This window comes from Pecten maximus, chromosome 19 (assembly GCF_902652985.1).
Source record: "Pecten maximus chromosome 19, xPecMax1.1, whole genome shotgun sequence".
Classification (NCBI taxonomy): Eukaryota; Metazoa; Mollusca; class Bivalvia; order Pectinida; family Pectinidae; genus Pecten; species Pecten maximus.
The window spans coordinates 31121840-31144712 of NC_047033.1; the positions used below are offsets into that span (position 1 = coordinate 31121840).

The 22873-nt window shown below is 36.5% G+C and overlaps 1 protein-coding gene and 1 long non-coding RNA gene across 2 annotated transcripts in view; both read left to right on the top strand.

Annotated features, from left to right (window-relative positions):
• Positions 1 to 14651, top strand: part of LOC117317531 — a 39510-nt gene extending 24859 nt beyond the window's left edge. The window contains exons 3-4 of the mRNA XM_033872346.1: positions 9685 to 9843; positions 14644 to 14651. Of these exons, the coding sequence (XP_033728237.1) occupies positions 9685 to 9843; positions 14644 to 14651 (167 nt within the window). The remainder of the gene's footprint in view (positions 1 to 9684; positions 9844 to 14643) is intronic.
• An 867-nt stretch (positions 14652 to 15518) lies between these two features.
• On the top strand, positions 15519 to 16624 carry LOC117317355. The gene is made up of 2 exons (XR_004530181.1): positions 15519 to 15631; positions 16255 to 16624. It is a non-coding gene; the product is annotated as an uncharacterized LOC117317355 (long non-coding RNA).
• The last annotated feature ends 6249 nt before the right edge of the window (positions 16625 to 22873 follow it).

Here is a 22873-nt window from a genome sequence, read left to right on the forward strand (position 1 = left end):
AACCTGAATCAGGGAGGTAGGTTTATCCAATGCTCAGACCAGCTTGCCAGGTGTTGTCTCACCATGAGGCCTTACTTACCCCTAAACAAATGAGCCCGAAACAAGTAAAAAAGACATGTAATAAATATAAATATTATAAGTAAACACATATAATAAAAACAACATATACACATGAAAAGTACAGGCAATCAAAACAAAACAACAGTATATAAATATTAAAAGGTAATTATAATATAATATAAACAATTATACACAAACCACAGTAAAGAAAACTGCAAATTATCAAAGGTGGAGGTGGGGCGGATGGTGGATGATGAATAAAACACTGCTGCTACAAATAATCACGCTGCTTGAAAATGAATGCAGGTGGCGCTATCCCCTGACGTATTTCCATTGGTCAAGAACATCACGTGATCAAAGGCGCGAGGTTAGAAATAGATATTTACTAACATGAAGACTGTGACGGGGTTTTTAAATGTTGTGTACAAACAACTATTTAGTAAACAAAATATCATAATATAGACAATGTTATAAAACCACCTGATATAGACAGTGTTATACTACCTGATACAGACAGTGTTATACTACCTGATATAGACAGTGCTATATTACCTGATATAGACAGTGTTATACTACCTGATATAGACAGTGTTATACCACCTGATATTGACAGTGTTATACCACCTGATATAGACAGTGTTATACTACCTGATATAGACAGTGTTATACTACCTGATATAGACAGTGTTATACTACCTTTTATAGACAGTGTTATACTACCTGATATAGACAGTGCTATACTACCTGATACAGACAGTGTTATACTACCTGATACAGACAGTGTTATACTACCTGATATAGACAGTGTTATACCACCTGATACAGACAGTGTTATACTACTTGATATAGACAGTGTTATACTACCTGATACAGACAGTGTTATACTACCTGATACAGACAGTGTTATACTACCTGATATAGACAGTGTTATACTACCTGATATAGACAGTGTTATACCACCTGATACAGACAGTGTTATACTTCCTGATATAGACAGTGTTATACTTAAGCATTAAACTGTCTTTTTATGGATTATATGGTCTATATAGATGCCAGAGCTTTGCAGACAATCTTCATAATGCGCGCATAAAAAGACAGTTTAATGCTTATATTTACGTTTTCTATATTAGTTTCTTTTCGATTTCAACTTTGATTTTCATTATGATTTGAAATCTGACTTTTACCGACGTTTCCACTGTCAGAGGTCAACAAATTGAACAGCCTATTGTGATTCACGTGCTGATTGGCAAAAAAAAAAAAAAAATTGTGCGTGGAAATCATTTAAAAAAATACTGAAAACATCATCAAATATTTTAATAACAATATCAATAATATAGGTAGTCAGTATTTCAGAATATACGGATGAATTTTTCAGTTTGTTAACGATTTCGGATTTTTTTTTTAATTTACCATCCGGAACAATTATGCGGATGGAAATTTCACCCGTCACCACGCGCACGCAACGGCTGACAGCATTGACAGAGTTTAGCTATGAAAGTTGAATGTGCAGTGGGAGGAAGTGGAATTCGCCAAAAAACCAGATGTAAACATGTTCTTTGATTGCATGGAAACTTGATTACAGTTTATAGTAGCTACAACAGCACCGGTGTCAGGGATACGACCAATGAGAGAAGTGACAGTGGCCGAGGGAGTTGGACGAGCTTCAGCGACAACGTTGCTTGTGACGGGTACCATGGCTGTTTCAAGTTTAGGATGCGTTAGACACGATAATGCACCAATTGATGCTTTCTTTTGTGAAGAAGAAACTGTTCTATTGTACGACCGGAGATTATGATATACTAAATGATATAGACAGTGTTATTATACCTGATATAGACAGTGTAATGCTACCTGATATAGTCAGTGTTATACTACCTGATATAGACAGATACCAAAAATGTTTATCATTTGATGAATGTCTGGTTCAAACAGTTTGGGTGATGGTGTCACAAGCTGACTGATAACACTTTGTTTGTCTATGAATGTTTTTCTTGTATATGATACCATTCATTTACTAACAGGGCCACCGGCAGCAAGGAAACCTAGAACTGAAAGAAATGGAAACGTGTGTCCATATCTATATCCAAGATCAGTGATTATTAGCCTCTTTTGTCGTTTAAGCGTATGTCCCATTTGTATATACCGCCATACTTGTTTTGATTGTGACCTCTCGAGGTTATTTCCGGTTTATCCAAATTTGGAGTTGATATAGACAAAACAAACGAAACGCTGTGAAAATATAACGTTACGCTATCCGTTTTATTTGTAATCCGTATTTTATAATAACCGGTTTATTTGTAATCCGTATTTTATGATAACCGGAACAGCAAAATTGTTTTAGTGACCCAATATTTGAACACAGCAGGTTGCAAGTGAATTATTGTGGATATAATTATATTTAAGAGGTGTCCATCAACAGTTTGTGCTTAAATGGATTGATACTTCATCAACAATTAAGCGTTCACACATCACATGAATTATCGTTTTAGATGGTTTATGACACTTTTTTGTCGCGCCCGAGAATCAGGGCGCTGGCAGCTACAAGAAAAACACGTTGAGGGGATATGAGGTCGCAATAAGACCTCATATACGTATAGGAGTAACATGTAACATGCTTGGATAAAGGACAACAAAGTTTGTTCAATTGAATGACCTTGACCAACATTCAAGGTCACAGGGGCCAATTAGGCTAAAATATTTAAACAACTTCTTATCAATAACCAAGGGGTCCAGAAACTTGATATTGGGTCTGTGGTATCCTGGGATAAAGGGCTTTTTTCATGGGAAGGTTTTCATGAATGAATGACCATGATCGCATTTCAGATCACAAAGGTCATATAGGCAAACAAATCTTCAAAGGACTTTTCAATAACCAAGAGGCCCAGGAAGTTGATATTGGGTCTGTAGCATTCTGGTTTGAAGGGCCACCATTTTTGTTCCAGTGAATGACCTTGACCGACATTCAAGCTCACAGGGGTCAAATAGTCTAAAATGTTTAAATAACTTCTTCTAAATAACCAAGAGACCCAGATACCTGTTATTAGGTCTGTAGCATGCTGGAATGATGGACTACCAAGTTTGTTCAAATGAATGACCTTGACCTTCATACAATGTCACAAGAGTCAAAAAGACTAAAATCTTTAACCAACGTCTCAATAACCAAGAGGCACTTGGAATTGATATTGGGTCTGTAGCATGCTGTGTTGAATGGCTACAAAGTTTGTCAGAAGAATGACATTGACAGACGTTCAAGGCCAGAGGGATCAAATATGCTAAAATTTTCAAATACCGTACTTTGGGATGTTTTAGCGTCGCCAAGACGGTTTTTGCTTAAAATGGGTGGTTAAATATTGGTGCATCAAATTATGGCGTTTACCATCATGTCTTATAAATTTTGGCACTTTCCTGTAGTTATGTAATTGATATGTTGTTCATTACGCTACGAAAGTCTACATATTTAGTAGAAGCCATGTCGCATGGACACGTGTACACGGTGATTAAAAGCTCTGTGGCTAAGATTTGATCACCTACCTGAGATATAGCCTTTGTTTGAAAAGGTATTTTCTAAGAACGCTCTCACCTATTTGCACAGGAAAACATGCAGTCATCGCTTTGTAAACTTTCCACAAGTTAATCGATTGATTGAGACGCGACTTATCCTTGAACACAGCTAATACAACAATCAATATGAAAGCAACCTGAATGAAATGTATGACACATTTAGATGAAAACATACCTTTATTGACGTGTTTTTATCAAAAAACAATATTCCAACACACATCAACACGGACCGTGCAAGCTAGTAATGGGTATGTAGTAAATAAACGGAAAGACGGTTGCTATAATCCGGCTTTTGTTCCGACAATTTTTTTTCCTGAAATTTTGATTTGTTTAATGTTGGTTCATTCACCCCAGGCCCTTAATAAACCAAAATATAACCACCTCCAAAATATCCCCAAGTACAGTAACTTCTTTTCAATAACCAAGAGGCCCAGAGACATGATATTGGGCCTGAAGCATGCCGGGTTGATAGGTTACCAAGATTGTTCAAATGAATGACCTTAACCTTCATTCACGATCACAGAAGTCAAAAAGGCTAAAATCTTTAACCGACCTCTTCTAGATAACAAAGTGGCCCTGAGACCGGATTTTAGATCGGTAGCATGCTAGGGTGAAGGATGTAACGTTGAAAATGGACCCCCGTGGAAAATGGAACCCGGTTCCATTTTCAAGGGGGGTCCATTTTCAACGTTACAAGGGCTACCAAGTATGTTCAAATGGATGATCTTGACCTTCATTCAAGGTCACAGGGGTCCAACAGACTAAAATATTTCCATGACTTCTTCTCAATAACCAAAAGGCCAAGAGACCTGGGGCCGGTTGTTCGAACGCATCCTGGAAACATGTAAGCTACAAAGATGGCAAGAGGAAAAAAAATACTGAGTTATTTAACGACCATATGTTTGTGAATTTTCCTGTAAACCAATGACAATAATAAATAAGTTATGTTCGTGTAATGTTTTAATGATACAACCTTTAATGGACATAGGAAATTAGGTTATTTAAGCTTTAGTTGTTTTAGAAACATAACGAAACAGGTTATATAACATGTACATGAAGCGCTCTTGTTGGCCCGGATGGAATCACGGAGGTGTCTTATGTGGGAGGAGACGGGAGTATACGTAGGAAAGTACATAGTCAGGACGGGCAGGTAGCCTTATTTACCCTTTTCACGTCCGATCGGGGAATCGAAAGAGTGCGATATCCACTTTGCCACCAACACCCTAGAATACGATTATTCTGTTAAGACATAATTTAATATCTTAATGATTTCCATTTTTACAAAATAATATTGTAAGCTTGCCTCATTGACGAGAAAATATTTTAAAAACATGATTTCGTTCTATGTTACGAGAGGTTATATTTGGTCTGTATACATTCATTGTCACATATTGCCTGAACGTAACTGATGGAATGGTATCCCTTCCGATTGACAAAAGTCGGCTCGTTCTGAGTCGGAGCCTGAATACAAATCCGTGTTCCAGAAAAAAAACAAAAAAACACGGATGCTAGCTAGTGGTTGTAGTTTCCAAATGCTATAATCTTGATTATCCTGCTAAATGTGAAAACTGCATGGGAAGATATTCGAAAGAGCTCAGGTCCTAACGTGATGCATTCGCTATTCAATGTTGCTACACTTTGTAATGTACCTTTCTGTTTTGTATTGATTTAAACATATTCTTATGGCCGTAAGTCAAAGCAAAAAGGACTTGGCACAAGTCATAACAACATTATTAAAGCCCTGTCCATAAGAATTACAAAGGTTCAATATTTGGCAAAAAGAGAGTGTGAAAGTCATCAATTGAATGTTTTTTGAAACATTGGTCTCCGAAGATTCAAAAGATATAAATTCACATAATTATTCTGATTTTTAGAAATGTATGTGAATTGTGACATAGGAAGAGAGGCAGTTTTACACTTTGAAATATGCGGGACATAACTGTTGAAACCATACCCATGATGTTTTGATGACCATCCCTGTCCTATCATGACTCAAACCGAATAACACTGGAAACAGCATTCCGTTATACCTATTTACCATACTGAAGTACCGATACTAATTCATATTCATATTTCCTTCATCGATATGCACCAATGTCACATTATAACTATTTTTCATTACATAGAAGTATTGAATGGAAACACATATATATTCCCGTACTGACTATAGTAAAACAGAGTTACCACTTAAGGGGTGTTACCTATATTTTACTCCTATTCATAAGTCTCTCCATTTAATCTCTTACTAAATCTACGGTTAAAAACGATCTCTTCTGGACAAAACCGGTATCTCGCTCAGACTTCGTTTTCGGTATAATCATCAGACAAAAATCTCGATGGGATAGCTGACTGTGCCGTCTTCTAAGTACATAAAACATATATTCATCGCCATTTCCAGTAATGATGGTTTAATGAAGCCCCCAACCATCTTTAAATATCGGTGATTTAATTAAGCTTTAATGAGCCGCTATGGTAATGGCGGGGCTAAAATGGGTCAAATTGACTGAAATTTCAAAACTCTTTTTCTCTACTATCAGATATTATAATCAAACACTCTTCATAGATGAAAGGGTCTTAAGGTGCTTTAGCAAAATTGTGAATTTTATGACCCTGGGGTCTCATGTTTGCCCCTGGGGAGGGAGTAAATTTTAATATAGTTTATGTAGGGAAATCACATTTTTGAAAATTATTTCTTGGATTTCTATTGGGATTCATTCTAGCTTGGTTAACATTATTAGTATGGGAGGAAAGCTTAATGGTTTCCACATGTTGGCCCCGACTGACCCTTTAAATTAATGGGTTGTGCCAAAAAGGGTCAATTAAATTAACTGAAATATATTTCAAATCTCAGGTGACTGTTAAGGCCTATGGGCCTCGTTTTATTTATTAGCTCACCGTGGCGTCCAGCGTCTGCTGTCCATCCGTCAACAATTGACTTCTACTTCATAACCCTAATTGGAATTAAACAAAACTTGACTGGTAGCATCGTTAAGGTTTGGGGATTTAAAATTGTTCAAATGGTGGGGCTTACACTGCGGGGGCCTGAAATCAGGGGCCAAAGGGGGTCGATTTGGCTGAATTGATATAAACGACTTCTTCTCTGAAACTAAGCAATGGATATCGTTCATAGATGTCTGGTAGCATTGTTATAGATTTGGAATTCTTATTTGTACAAATAGTGGGGCTGACCCCACGGGGGCCTGAGGGCGGGCCAAAGGGGTAATTTGTTTAAACGACTTCTCTGAAATGAATGAAGAATGGATATCACTCATATTTGACTGGTTACACCCCCATGAGGTAGGGATTCATAACTGTACAAATAGGGTGCTGCTCCGTGAGGTTAGGGAGGGCTTAGGGGCAGGGTCAAAAGAGGTCCATTTGGCAATATTGATATTAACAACTTCTATTGGACTGAGCAATGTTTGACATTTATATTTCAGTGGTAAAATCCCTAGGTAGCTGGGATTTTAATTCATACAAATGATGAGGATAACCCCAGGGGCCTTAGGGACAGGTAAAATAGGATCAATTTGCCTTTAATATTGCTATAAACAAATTTCAGGAAGAACAGTAATCAATAGATATCACCAATATTTCACTGGTAGCATCCCTAGGGGGTTGGGATTCAAAATTCAAATGTTACAGGGGTCAAAAAGGTTAAAATCTTTAAATGACTTCTCAATAACGAAGAGGCCAAGAGATTTGATATTAGGTCCATAGTATGTTGTGGTAAAGGGCTACCAAGTTTGTTCATATGAATGACCTTAACCGTCATTCAAGGTCACAGGGTTAAATATGCAAAAAATCTTTTACACAAGTTCTTGATAACCGACACTTTATCACTAGCCCTCCACCTCTGGGTTGCGAGTTCGAAACCTACGTGGGGCAGTTGCCAGGTACTGACCGTAGGCCGATGGTTTTTCTCCGGGTACTCCGGCTTTCCTCCAACCCCAAAACCTGGCACGTCCTTAAATGACCCTGGCTGTTAATAGGACGTTAAACAAAACAAACCAAACAAACCAAACCATTTTGATAACCAAAAGGCCAACAGACCTGATATGGAGTTTTAAGCATTGTTTGGTAAAGGGTTATAAAGACTGTTCAAATGATTGACCTTGACCTTAATCCAAGGTTACAGGGGTCAAATATGCTAAAATATATCAAAACTCGCAGGTGACCGTTAAGGCCCAGTGGCCTCTTTCGTTATATTTTTGGAACCATCGAGATACAGGCCCTCTGACCTCTTGTTTAAATATATATATATATATAATTTTGGTTGCCATGGTAACCTAGCCAGTATACACAGATTTTGTGTTCTGGCTAACGTCTCATCAGTCCTTAGATAAAGTATGTTCAAACTTGCTTAAGTTTTGGAACTTATTATTGTCTACTTTCTAAGACATCCGGTATTTCCAGAACCGTTGCCATGGAAATATTGAGATATTTTCTCATTAGGCTGAATATTACATGTACATGTACACGTTTTTTGGAGGGTAGCAAATACAACAGTGCTATGCCATGGTGGCAAATGAGAGGTAGTGGGGTATTAGTTGACTTACAGTTCTAGTTTGTATTTGCTATTTTCCTGTAGACCTCTAATATATAACTTAAGACAGGTGAAATGTGAAGGTGCATGCCCTAAAATTATATCATAGGTAGTTTTGAGGATGGATAGTATAAGCAGCATTAATGATTATCAAACTATTTTGGGGCTTTTTGTGCTATTAGTCAAAACTCTCCAAGAGAAAATACTTCTGATGGTATTATAGATGGGATCCAAATGGGATTTAAACATTTTCGGTCAGTACGAAATCCAAGATGGCTTATGGCAACAATCTTGAAAAAAAACCTCATTTTAAACGTCTTCTCCAGTTCCGCTGTTACCATTGAGTTTAAAACTGGTTTGAATGTTAAGGAAGGGGAGTCAACAAAATTTTGTTACATTTCAAACCTGGTAACAACTTTTGCATGGTAGCCATGGTAGCCATTTTGTAACATGATATTGCACAATCATGGTTTTCATATTTTAAAACTTTTTCTCAAGTTCCACAAGTGTGATCCAGCTCTATTTTATCTGAAATAATTGAGATGGCCCTGATCAAGTACTTTTATTTGTCGGGTTAGTCCAAATCCATCATGGCAGCCATCTTGAAATACTCATTTTAAACTTCACCTCAGCCTCCACCTATACCGTTGGGATACAGCTCAAATTTGCCTGAAATAATCCTGAGATGGTTTCAAAGGTTGTTATTTTCGGAGTGGGTCAAAATCAAAGATGGCCGTTATCTTAGAAAACACCACTTAAACTTCTTTTCTTGTTTCACCGATGTCATTGAGTTGGAAATTGGTAGGAATGAGCTCAATCTTGCTTGCCTGAAATGATCCTGAGATGGTCCTGACTAAGTGTTGTTATTTTGTTAGTTGGTTAGAAATCCCAGATGGCTGCCGTGGCCAACAGTACCACACTACTTGCTACTGAGTATGCATGCTACAATAGTACAAGGGTATTTAGAGTCAGATGGTCATTAAGGCCAACAGGCCAGTCTAGCTGTTGTAGATGGGGTTTGAAACAAAGGGTTGTTTGCCAGTCTAGTACATCATAAATTTGAAATGAAACCATGAAGTAAAATAAGACAAGATTACAAATCTATGTAACACACTCGTGATTTTATACCAAATGCTACAGTGAGGTCCAACCCCTTCTTTTATGTCTGGTTTTCTTCTTCATTGCTGTTGTCGTTATTCTGACTCAATCATTTCAATACAAATCTTTGTAAATTAAAAAGTTTAAGTATGAACTTGAAGCATATATCCATAGGCATTGTTTATTGTACTTTAATGAGGTCACTGAGATTTCATGGTCAAAGGTCAACTGTGTACAAAATTTCCAACACCATCTTGTCCAGAACATATATTTTGAACACTATTAGATAACTTGATGAAGTATATATGCAGGATCTACAGGCATTGTGCATTGTACTTTAATTATGTCAGTTTAACTGTCATTTCTAGAGTTAGAATGCTGAATATTGGATACAAAGATACTATATGGTTTGTTTACAGCCATGCATGCTTCTGTCGACCAAGGTAGCCAGCAGATGTCATTTCAAATACCACAAGACATTGATTTAAAGAGACGAAAGTCAAAAGAAGATGTTTCTGATGAATTTGAAAGAGTTACTCGGGCCAAAAAACGAGCGAAGACAGGAGAATTTGGAAAAGGTAAGTTCAAACATCCTACCTGTAGAACTGTGCATGCATGAGCTCTAACTTACCTAAAATTATGACAACATACATTAAATATAAAACTCATTGAATATGGGATCAAATCATCTGCTTATGTTGTGTTAATGTTATGTAAGAGCTGATACATATATTACTATAGTCACACTTACAATGTAGTTTTCTTGTCAAAAGTAATATCAGTATTAAAAGTCAGATGACCATTAAAAGGAAGGCAGTATAAACTCATTACTGTTATAACGCTATCAACATGATTTTACCATACAGGTGACAGTATGACATGTGTCAGATTGTGTATAAGATAAGTTTTAGATAACTGTATAGGTGTGTATATCTATATCAATGTATTTTACACATTCTGACAAATATCTCCCCGACTTGTGTATATAGACAGTGAAAACTGTGTCAGATTGTGTATAAGACATCTATATAGATATACACAAGAGAGTGAGACCTATGTCAGATTGTGTATATGACATCTATATAGATATACACAAGACACTGAGACCTGTGTCAGGTTGTGTATAAGACATCTATATATACACAAGACAGTGAGAGTGACGACATTCACAATTTGATCATATTTCGTATAGATCAAGAGCGGCCCTTATAGTAATTTCGTGTTGACTACATTTTTCTAATTATCAAATGATACTCTCATAACTTGTGATGTTGCTTTATTTTTCGTTGTGGCTTCTATAAATAAATGCTAGCATTCCAAAGCTCTCTAGGCCGAAAGTAACTGGCGGCCATTGTTTAACCTACAACACTTGGAGCTGTATACCCTACACTGACCGAATCACTGTAAATTGTAGTATACAGTCTCATGAATACCATTTGGTTTACTAACGACATATAGACAAATGCAACACAGAATGTAAATATATAAATATACACAAGACAGTGAGACCTGAGTCGGATTGTGTATAATACATCTATATAGATATACACAAGACACTGAGACCTGTGTCAGATTGTGTATAAGACATCTATATACTAGATATACACAAGGCAGTGAGACCTGTGTCAGATTGTGTGTAAGACATTTATAGAGATATAAGCAAGACAATGAGACCTGTGTCGGATTGTGTATAAGACATATACATTGTGTATATAGATATACACAAGACAGCGAGGCCTGTGTCAGATTGTGTATAAGACATCTATATAGATATACACAAAACAGTGAGACCTTTATCAGATTGTGTATAAGACATCTATATAGATATACACAAAACAGTGAGACCTTTATCAGATTGTGTATAAGACATCTACATTGTGTATATAGATATACACAAGACAGCGAGGCCTGTGTCAGATTGTGTATAAGACATCTATATAGATATACACAAAACAGTGAGACCTTTATCAGATTGTGTATAAGACATCTATATAGATATACACAAAACAGTGAGACCTTTATCAGATTGTGTATAAGACATCTACATTGTGTATATAGATATACATAAGAGAGTGAGACCTGTGTTGGATTGTGTATAAGACATCTATATAAATATACACAAAACAGTGAGACCTGTGTCGGATTGTGTATAAGACATCTATATAGATATACACAAGACAGTGAGACATGTGTCAGATTGTGTATAAGACATCTATATAGATATATATACATAAGACAGTGAGACCTGTGTCTGATTGTGTATAAGACATCTATATAGATATACACAAGACAGTGAGACCTGTGTCGGATTGTGTATAAGACATCTATATACATATACATAAGATATAGTGAGCCCTGTGTCAGATTGTGTATCAGACATCTATATAGATATATATACACAAGACAGTGAGACCTGTGTCAGATTGTGTATAAGACATCTATATAGATATATATACACAAGACAGTGAGACCTGTGTCTGATTGTGTATAAGACATCTATATAGATATACACAAGACAGTGAGACCTGTGTCGGATTGTGTATAAGACATCTATATACATATACATAAGATATAGTGAGCCCTGTGTCAGATTGTGTATAAGACATCTATATAGATATATATACACAAGACAGTGAGACCTGTGTCTGATTGTGTATAAGACATATTTATGGATATACACAAGACAGTGAGACCTGTGTCGGATTGTGTATAAGACATCTATATAGATATACACAGGACAGTGAGACCTGTGTTGGATTGTGTATAAGACATCTATATAGATATACACAAGACAGTGAGACCTGTGTTGGATTGTGTATAAGACATCTATATAGATATACACAAGACAGTGAGACCTCTTTCGAATTGTGTATAAAACATCTATATACATATACATAAGATAGAGTGAGCCCTGTGTCAGATTGTGTATAAGACACTATATAGATATAAACAAGACAGTGAGACATGTTTCAGATTATGTATAAGACATTGATATAGATATACCCAAGACAGTGAGACATCTTTCAGATTGTGTATAAGACATCTATATAGATATACACAAGACAGTGAGACATGTTCCAGATTGTGTATAAGACATCTATATAGATATACACAAGACAGTGAGACCTGTGTCGGATTGTGTATAAGACATCTATATAGATATACACAAGACAGTGAGACCTGTGTCAGATTGTGTATAAGACATCTATATAGATATACACAAGACAGTGAGACCTTTGTCAGATTGTGTATAAGACATCTATATAGATATACACAAGACAGTGAGACATGTGCCAGATTGTGTATAAGACATCTATATAGATATACACAAGACAGTGAGACATGTGTCAGATTGTGTATAAGACATCTATATAGATATACACAAGACAGTGAGACCTTTGTCGGATTGTGTATAAGACATTTATATAGATTTAAACAAGACAGTGAGACATGTTCCAGATTGTGTATAAGACATCTATATAGATATACACAAGACAGTGAGACCTATGTTGGATTGTGTATAAGACATCTATATAGATATACACAAAACAGTGAGACCTGTGTCGGATTGTGTATAAGACATCTATATAGATATACACAAGACAGTGAGACCTTTGTCAGATTGTGTATAAGACATCTATATAGATATAAACAAGACAGTGAGACCTGTGTCAGATTGTGTATAAGCCATCTATATAGATATACACAGGACAGTGAAACCTTTGTCAGGTTGCGTATAAGACATCTATATAGATATACACAAGACAGTGAGACCTGTGTCAGATTTTACATCAGATATCTAGACCGGACATCTGTTACATATCCTATCTAACTGACACACCATACTTGAAGAATTTAATCTGGTTTAACGGAAATTAGAATAGTCTGTCGTCTGACCGTTCGTCGTCAATAATCATAACGCACAGAGACCTGATATTTCTCATGTCGGATGCTGGGGTAAACGGCTAAGAAGTTGGTTCAAATGAATGACCTTGACCTGTATTCAAGGTCAGTGGGATCAAATAGGCTAAAAATTATCAAATGTCTCAATAACCAAGAGACCCTGGGACTTATATTCGACATATAGCATGCTTTGATAAAGGGCTACCTAGTTTGTTCAATTGAATGACCTTGACCAACATTCAAGGTCACAGGGGTCAAATAGGCAAAAATATTTAAACAACTTCTTCTTAATAACCAAGGGGTCCAGAAACTTGATATTGGGTCTGTGGTATCCTGGGATAAAAGGCTTTTTTCAAGGGCAGGTTTTTATGAAATGAATGACCTTGACCTGCATTCCAGATCACAAAGGTCATATAGGCAAACAAATCTTCAAAGGACTTCTCAATAACCAAGAGGCCCATGGAGTTGATATTGGGTCTGTAGCATTCTGGTGTGAAGGGCCACCATTTTTGTTCCAATGAATGACCTTGACCGACATTCAAGCTCACAGGGGTCAAATAGTCTAAAATGTTTAAATAACTTCTTTTCAATAACGAAGAGACCCAGATACCTGTTATTAGGTCTGTAGTATGCTGGGATGATGTTCAAATGAATGACCTTGACCTCCATACAATGTCACAAGAGTCAAAAAGACTAAAATCTTTAACCAACGTCTCAATAACCAAGAGGCACTTGGAATTGATATTGGGTCTGTAGCATGCTGGGTTGAATGGCTACAAAGTTTGTCAAAAGAATGACATTGACAGACGTTCAAGGCCAGAGGGATCAAATATGCTAAAATTTTCAAATACCGTACTTTGGGATATTTCAGCGTCGCCAAGACGGTTTTTGCTTAAAATGGGTGGTTAAATATTGGTGCATCAAATTATGGCGTTTACCATCATGTCTTATACATTTTGGCACTTTCCTGTAGTTATGTAATTGATATGTTGTTCATTACGCTAAGAAAGTCTACATATTTAGTAGAAGCCATGTCACATGGACACGTGGACGGTGATTAAAAGCTCTGTGGCTAAGATTTGATCACCTACCTGAGATATACCCTTTGTTTGAAAAGGTATTTTCTAAGAACGCTCTTACCTATTTGCACAGGAAAACATGCAGTCATCGCTTTGTAAACTTTCCACAAGTTAATCGATTGATTGAGACGCGACTTATCCTTGAACACAGCTAATACAACAATCAATATGAAAGCAACCTGAATGAAATGTATGACACATTTAGATGAAAACATACCTTTATTGACGTGTTTTTATCAAAAAACAATATTCCAACACACATCAACACGGACCGTGCAAGCTAGTAATGGGTATGTAGTAAATAAACGGAAAGACGGTTGCTATAATCCGGCTTTTGTTCCGACAATTTTTTTCCCTGAAATTTTGATGTGTTTAATGTTGGTTCATTCACCCCAGGCTCCTAATAAACCAAAATATAACCACCTCCAAAATATCCCCAAGTACAGTAACTTCTTTTCAATAACCAAGAGGCCCAGAGACATGATATTGGGCCTGAAGCATGCCGGGTTGATAGGTTAACAAGATTGTTCAAATGAATGACCTTAACCTTCATTCACGATCACAGAAGTCAAAAAGGCTAAAATCTTTAACCGACCTCTTCTAGATAACAAAGTGGCCCTGAGACCGGATTATAGATCGGTAGCATGCTGGGGTGAAGGATGTAACGTTGAAAATGGACCCCCGTGGAAAATGGAACCCGGTTCCATTTTCAAGGGGGGTCCGTTTTCAACGTTACAAGGGCTACCAAGTATGTTCAAATGGATGATCTTGACCTTCATTCAAGGTCACAGGGGTCCAACAGACTAAAATATTTCCATGACTTCTTCTCAATAACCAAAAGGCCAAGAGACCTGGGGCCGGTTGTTCGAACGTTCATTAAATTAAACCATCATTAAAGTATCATTCAGCCTTAAAATGATTCATTAAAGCTCTAATGATAGATTAGTTAATGAATCATTAAAACATGTGTTGTTAGAAAGGTCATTTAAGGGATCATTAACAAATTAATTTCAGTGCAATTTTATAGTATTTTAAAAAGCATCTGTTAAACCCATAAATCTTCATTTTTGATAAGTTTGTATGAATGAAAAACCTTTCCTGTGCCCCAACTTAAGATTGACCAATGCAAAACAAGATCCCCACTTTGAATTGAGTTTCCTGTGGCTGCATGTGGACATTTTGCATCTCTGCAAATTAGTATAAATTGTCCTATCAAACACTTCTGGAAATAGAATCAACTTCTGTCACTCTGAACATGGTAAGGATATATGCAACCTATCTACATCTGCATGTTGAAAGTTCTGTAAATAAGTGACTTATACAAACAGAAGATGGACTCAGTGAAGTGATCCAGATGAAGATTTCCAAGGGTCAACAATAAATGGTGAGTGGTGAGATTTATAATAACAAACGAATAATGTTTCAATTGATATAAGAATAATTTACTGATCTAAAATAAACATTATTCTATAATCTTTGGAAATTTTGGGTGAAAAAAATACAGAGCTATAACACTAGAACATTTAACAAAAAGAAAAAAATCTTGTATATTTTATCTTTTACAACAGAAAAGCCTAGAAAAGTTGAACATTATATATGAGAAATGTGTATTTTTACATTAATTTCTTGTGTTTTAGATACACTTTTATGTTGCAATTATTGCACAAAAATAGTTTTAAGACAAACTGACAATAAAACCTGTATATAAAACTAACCATGCTTCTGTTTATAAGACAGCACTTCTAGATCTAGGCATCATACAAAATTTTACTCTATGGATAGTCAACTTGTGATATATATGCCTAAACTTGGAAGGTCGCACATTTGATTCTCCATCATGAAATATCTAGAGTGGTCACATTAAAAAAATTATAATTAAGCCAGATTTAGTTGATGACATTTAAAGATGTCTTCAAATATCTAATATAGTTGTCTTGGCTTACAAAGAATAACATCAATTGATCAATATTCTATGTAATATTGCTTTGTTTTATTTTTTTTTTGCAGCACAAATGCAAAAAGATACAGTGAGCTCTGAAGTGGACGGAATTGACAGGAAGAGTTAAAAGATATTGTAACTGTACTGAAAAAAAGAACTGGTATTATCAACATATGATGAATATTCTACCGAATGTCAACAAAAACTATAAGCCATTATTGCAGGGACAACAGAGATTAGCAATGACAAGAAAGACATTCATGAACTAGAAATTAAATAACCTTTGATGTATTGTTATATAAGTGTGCATTGATTTAGTTTAAAAGAATATGGAATAAAATATAGATGTTTGTATATAAAGTTTGTATCTATAAGGTGTTTTATTGTAACAGCATGCAATACTGCTCTGAATGATAGAAATACAGACTTTTACATTAATTTGATGTGTTTGCTTTATTTTTGCTGCATTAAATTCATTTTTACCTCAGAGCTAGACTATTTAGCTTGCGGCAAGCTTGCAGAAACTAGCTTGCGACAAGCTTGCAGAAACAAGCTCGCCGCAAGCTTGAAGAAACTAGCTCGACACAAGCTTGCAGAAACAAGCTCGCCGCAAGCTTGCAGAAACTAGCTCGCCGCAAGCTTGCCGCGAGGTTTCAAATACCAGCTTGCTGCGAGGTTCCAATTCCTAGCTTGCAGATTAAGCTTGCGGCAAGCTTGCAGTAATAGTGAATCGCAAGCTTGCCATTTATGTTTGGGCTGGCACCCCGGACACCTAAGGGGGAAGGGCCAAAAGGGGTCAATTTGGCTAAATTGCTATAAACAACTAATTCTCTGGAAGTAAGCAATGAATATCAATCATATTTGACTGGAAGCATCCCTAAGTGGTCGGGATTCAAAAACTATAATGGTTCAGCTAAGGGATGGGGATAAAAGGAGTCAGTTTGGCTAAGTTGATATAAACGACTTCTCGGAAACTAAGCAATGTTCATGCTTATATTTGATTGGTAGCATCATTTTGGGGTAGGGATTAAACTTTATACAAATAGTGGGCCTGATCCCTTGGGGGCCTATGGGGCGGGGCAAAAAGGGGTCAATTTGGCTAAATGATATAAGCGACCTTTTCTGAAACTAAGCAATAGATATCGTTCATATTTGCCCTTCAGAGCGCTAAAAACTGGGTTTTTTTTAGTTCTTAATATCTTTAAATTTTTGACAATTTTTCTTCTGGCTGCAAAAACAGCTTATCTGTCAAATAAAGAACGTATAAGATCTCCTTTATGTAGCTGGGAACAGATTTGCATAAATGGTGACTGACCCCCAAGGGGCCAAAGGGGCGGGGCCCAATAGGAAGATGGAGGTAATTCCTTTAAATCGCTACTTGTCATAAAACCAAATTTTATCAAAAACATCCTTGGGGTAAGTGAAATAGATTTTGCATAAACGGTGACTTTGACCCCCAAGGGGCCAGAGGGGCGGGGTCATATAGGGGAAGTAGAGGTAATTCCTTCAAATTGCTTCTCGTCAGAAATTACTGAATGGATTTGAATCAAATTTTCCGGAAATATTCTTAGGGGACTGGGAACAGATTTTGTATAAACGGTGACACTGACACCCATGCGGCCAGAGGGGCGGGGTCCAATAGGAGAAATAGAGAGAAATTCCTTTAAATCGCTACTAGTCATAACGTTATGAATGGATTTTAACCAAATTAGGTCAGAAATATTCTTAGGGAAATGGGAAACAGATTTTGCCTAAATAGTAACACTGGAGCCGGAGGGGCGGGGCCCAAAAGGGGATAATAGATGTTAGTCGTTTAAATCGCTACTAGTCATAAAATACTGAAATGATTTCAACCAAATATGATCAGATACATCCTTGATGAAAGGGGACATATTTTGCGTAAATGGTGATTCTAGTATGGGGTCAGAGGGGCAGGCCCAATAGGGGAAATTGAGGTAAATCATTTAAATCCCTACTTGTCCTAAATGACAAGATGGATTTTGATGAAATTCAGTCTAAAGCATTATTGGGCAAATGAAATGTAATGTTGTATAAATGGAGTCTATGGGTCCCTTGGGACTGGAGAGAGGGTCAATAGGGGAAATGATGCAAAATAAATAAAAAAAAAACCATTGAAACCATAGTTGGAAGGTTTCTTTTGTTCCCATTTCAATTTAGGTTTTCGATCAGGAAAACAAAATATTTGTCAAGCGGCCAACTTTGATTTTGAGAATTGAAGTGATTTTTCTCAAATTTCACATTTAGGTTCCACTTGTTCTTGTTATCAGATTATTAATAGGAAAAAAAAGAATGGAAAAGTAGAGAGAATATACGTCTGACATAAAATCAATAGCGATCATTTAGTGGCAAGAGGCAAGATTCCTCTGGGATCTCTTGTCTATTCAACATATCAAAAGATGTGAAATGTAAAAATACCTTAGATATATATATATAGACGAAAAATCAGTTTTGACATTTTATCGGCATTTCTAAAAGATCAAAGGATTTTTTTTCAAAATGTTGTACTGTTGCAAAGGGGAACAGGTTTTGCATTAATGTTGACTCTGTCTCCCCTGGGGGCCAGAGGGCTGGCACTCAATAGGGGGAATTGAGGTCAATCCTTTAAATCCTTACTAATCCTGAATGATTGAATGGGTTTTGATGAAATTTGGTCTGAAGCAGTATTTGTTAAAAGGGATCAAATGTTAATAGAACACCTTGCCCTAATGACCAGGGAGCTCATGCCATGGCGCAACGTCCGGCGTCCGTCAACGTTTCCTATAAATCCTTTCTAGTGCGGGACGCCTGAATGTATTTTGATGAAGCATGGAGCATTATTAGGGAAGGGAGATATAACATTGAATAAACGGAGGATGCGGCTCTCCTGGGGCTGGTGTGTCGGGGACAAATAGATGAAGTATATATATATATAAACCTTAAAAATCAAGAATGACAGAGTTTGGTCCACCTGTAGTTTGAACCATTGTTGGGAGAGGCAGTTTAAAAGTAGGGGGAAATTTGAAATATAACTAAAATTAAGAGTATTTTACCATAATTACTGAAATTTCCATGTGAGTGATGCACCTCCTCTGGGCTGCTTGTTAATGTGTATGACTTGTTTATCATTACAGGAGTCACAATGAAGACAATTTACCTTGTAACTTTGGTGATGTTAATGTGTATGACTTGTTTATCATTACAGGAGTCACAATGAAGAGGATTTTCCTCACAATGAAGAGGATTTCCCTCACAATGAACATTATTTTCCTCGCAGCCTTGCTTGTCACATATGGCGTACAAACGGTGCTGTCTGTCTTTGAGAATGGATCTTCGTTACCAGATCTTCCAAGCAATGCATTGGCTTTAGTTGTTTGTACAGTGGAAGTTATAATATTTGGATGGCTCTGGAGTAGTTTCGCAGGTATCTGCCGGTATTTCATGTTTCCGTATTGTGATAGCCTTTGTTCAATACCATGACATATAACCAAACACTAAAAAGCAACATTGAATTTTAGCCGGTCTATTTCACTGCTCTGTCCGTTTATAAAACACATGTGTAACAACTCGCACACATACATCAACCTTGACTTTGAGGTACGAATGTTCCCGCTACAAAACAGAATGAAAATTGTAAATGCTGAGGAAAGTAAGAACACTAAGGGTAGGCCTTTAGAGGAAGGATTACGCAAAATAATAATTGGTCTTCATTCGCAAGGATTGTCAGTCAGTTGCATTCATGAAACATCGTCTAATATCCGACTCTGGACTTGCAACTTAATTCACCGAATTAGCTATTTTGAATGCATTGACGGACCTTCCAAATCACTTTTTTTTAAAACTACTTCACACATTGTGGATATGTTTGAGTAGCACATGCAATTTCATTTAAAAGAAAACTACGGCTTTAGTTAAGCAATAGCATGTGAACTGAACTTATATAAACAGAGTATGGCATGTGTTAGCTACCTGTAACTATATGATGTAATGGTAACGTCACATGCATTAAATTGTCCATCGGTGGGTATTTAAATCCTGTATTCGTAGCTGAAAAAGAGTCGACTTCTGTGGCTAGATAAAAATTCACAAGATCAACTATACGTGTGTCACCTCATTAGCTTTGAGACACCAACTATTCATCCACACATGTAAACAAAACTGATTACTCATTGCTAGAGCACATTATTCACCAAATATCAAAACTTTGGGTCACTTGGTTGTTGAAAAGTTTTTTTGAATTTTTTTTCCCCACAAAATTAGACATTTGAACGTTGTCCTCTACTGTAAACCAAAAGTTGAGTATTTGCTATTCAAATAGCTCCGCATCTGTGGTATGTAGTTCGTGGTACATCGTCCTTCTGTTGCATACTTATTATTTAATTATATTGGATACTATTTTAAGATAAATCAAGGACACAACAGTCAATTAATAATTATATATTTTATTAAAAGGTAAATGATATCAAGACAACACATTCAGAAATACTTTAGCTTATGAACGTATCATACCAATTCTAGATGAATGTAACTCAATAGATAATGAGATTCATACTAATAAAACTTTAAATAAATAAAGTTAATCTTGTGTTTCTAAAAACATCTTTTTGATAATATGATCCATTATATCTTTAATTCTTGTTATTCATTCGAATCCGTACTAAACATGTAACATTTCAAATGCATATAATTATATTTATATATATATATTACGCATATGGAATAACAGTGTAAATACACACATTCCATTACTTTCATTTTGTTAACCAAAAATATTGTGAAGTTAAAAAAAACCCGGAAAACTACGACTATTCATTCCTACAGATACAGAACATATTTTGATCGTTTTCATATTATGTCGTTTTTATAATTCATTCGTTATGAAATTCCTGGAAAATCCGGCAAAATACGGTAGGGTTGACAGGTATGCTGTTGTCTGTCTGTCGTCAGTCAGTCGTCCGTCTGTCATCCGTCCGTCCGTAAACAATTCTTGCTATCGCTATTATTTGAAAAGTACTTGAGGAATATTTCTAAAACTTCATTTGTAGGTTTCTCTTAGTACTTAGTTTTACCAATTCAATTTAGATTTTTGGTCAAAAGACAACATGGCTGACAGATGGCCATCTTGAATGTCGAGAATTGAAATTTGTTATCGCTATTTCCTGATAAGTACTTGAGTGATTTTCCTCAAACTTAATGTGTAGGTTTCGTTGGTCCCTAATTGTGCCAATTAAGTTTTGATATTTGGTCAGAAAAATTGAAATGGTTGACAGGCGGCCATCTTGGTATTTGAAAATTGAAGTCTGTTATCGCTATTTTTTGAAAAACTATGATGAGTAAGGTTCCCCTTGTTCCCATTTCAATTTAAGTTTCCGATCAGGAAAACAAAATATTAGTCAAGCGGCCAACTTTGATTTTGAGAATTGAAGTGATTTTTCTCAAATTTCACATTTAGGTTCCACTTGTTCTTGTTATCAGATTATTAATAGGAAAAACAAGAATGGAAAAGTAGAGAGAATATACGTCTGACATAAAATCAATAGCGATCATTTAGTGGCGAGAGGCAAGATTCCTCTGGGATCTCTTGTTTAGATCTATTCAACATATCAAAAGATGTAAAATGTAAAAAAAAATACCTTAGATATATATATATATATAGACAAGAAATCAGTTTTGACATTTTCTCGGCATTTCTAAAAGATCAAAGGATTTTTTTTAGCCCACCATCATCAGATGGTGGGCTATTCAAATCGCCCTGCGTCCGTGGTCCGTCGTCCGTCCGTCCCTCCGTCCGTCCGTCCGTCCGTCCGTCCGTCCGTCCGTCCGTCCGTCCCTCCCTCCCTCCCTCCGTCCGTCCGTCCGTCCCTCCGTCCGTAAACAATTCTTGTTATCGCTATTTCTCAGAAAGTACTGAAGGGATCTTTCTCATATTTCATATGTAGGTTCCCCTTGGTGCCTAGTTATGCATATTGCGTTTTGAGACCAATCGGAAAACAACATGGCCGACAGGCAGCCATCTTGGATTTTGACAATTGAAGTTTGTTATCGCTATTTCTGAGAAAGTACTGAAGGGATCTTTCTCAAATTTCATATGAAGGTTTCCCTTGGTGCCTAGTTATGCATATTGCGTTTTGAGACCAATCGGATAACAACATGGCCGACAGGCAGTCATCTTGGATTTTGACAATTGAAGTTTGTTATCGCTATTTCTGAGAAAGTACTGAAGGGATCTTTCTGAAATTTCATATATAGGTTCCCCTTGGTGCCTAGTTATGCATATTGCGTTTTGCGACCAATTCGAAAACAACATGGCCGACAGGCAGCCATCTTGGATTTTGACAATTGAAGTTTGTTATCGCTATTTCTGAGATTGTACTGAATGGATCTTTCTGAAATTTCATATGTAGGTTTCCCTTGGTGCGAAGTTATGCATATTGTGTTTTGAGACCAATCGGAAAACAACATGGCCGACAGGCAGCCATCTTGGATTTTGACAATTTAAGTTTGTTATCACTATTTCTGAGAAAGTACTGAATGGATCTTTCTGAAATTTCATATGTAGGTTTCCCTTGGTGCCTAGTTATGCATATTGCGTTTTGAGACCAATCAGATAACAACATGGCCGACAGGCAGGCATCTTGGATTTTGACAATTGAAGTTTGTTATCACTATTTCTGAGAAAGCACTGAATGG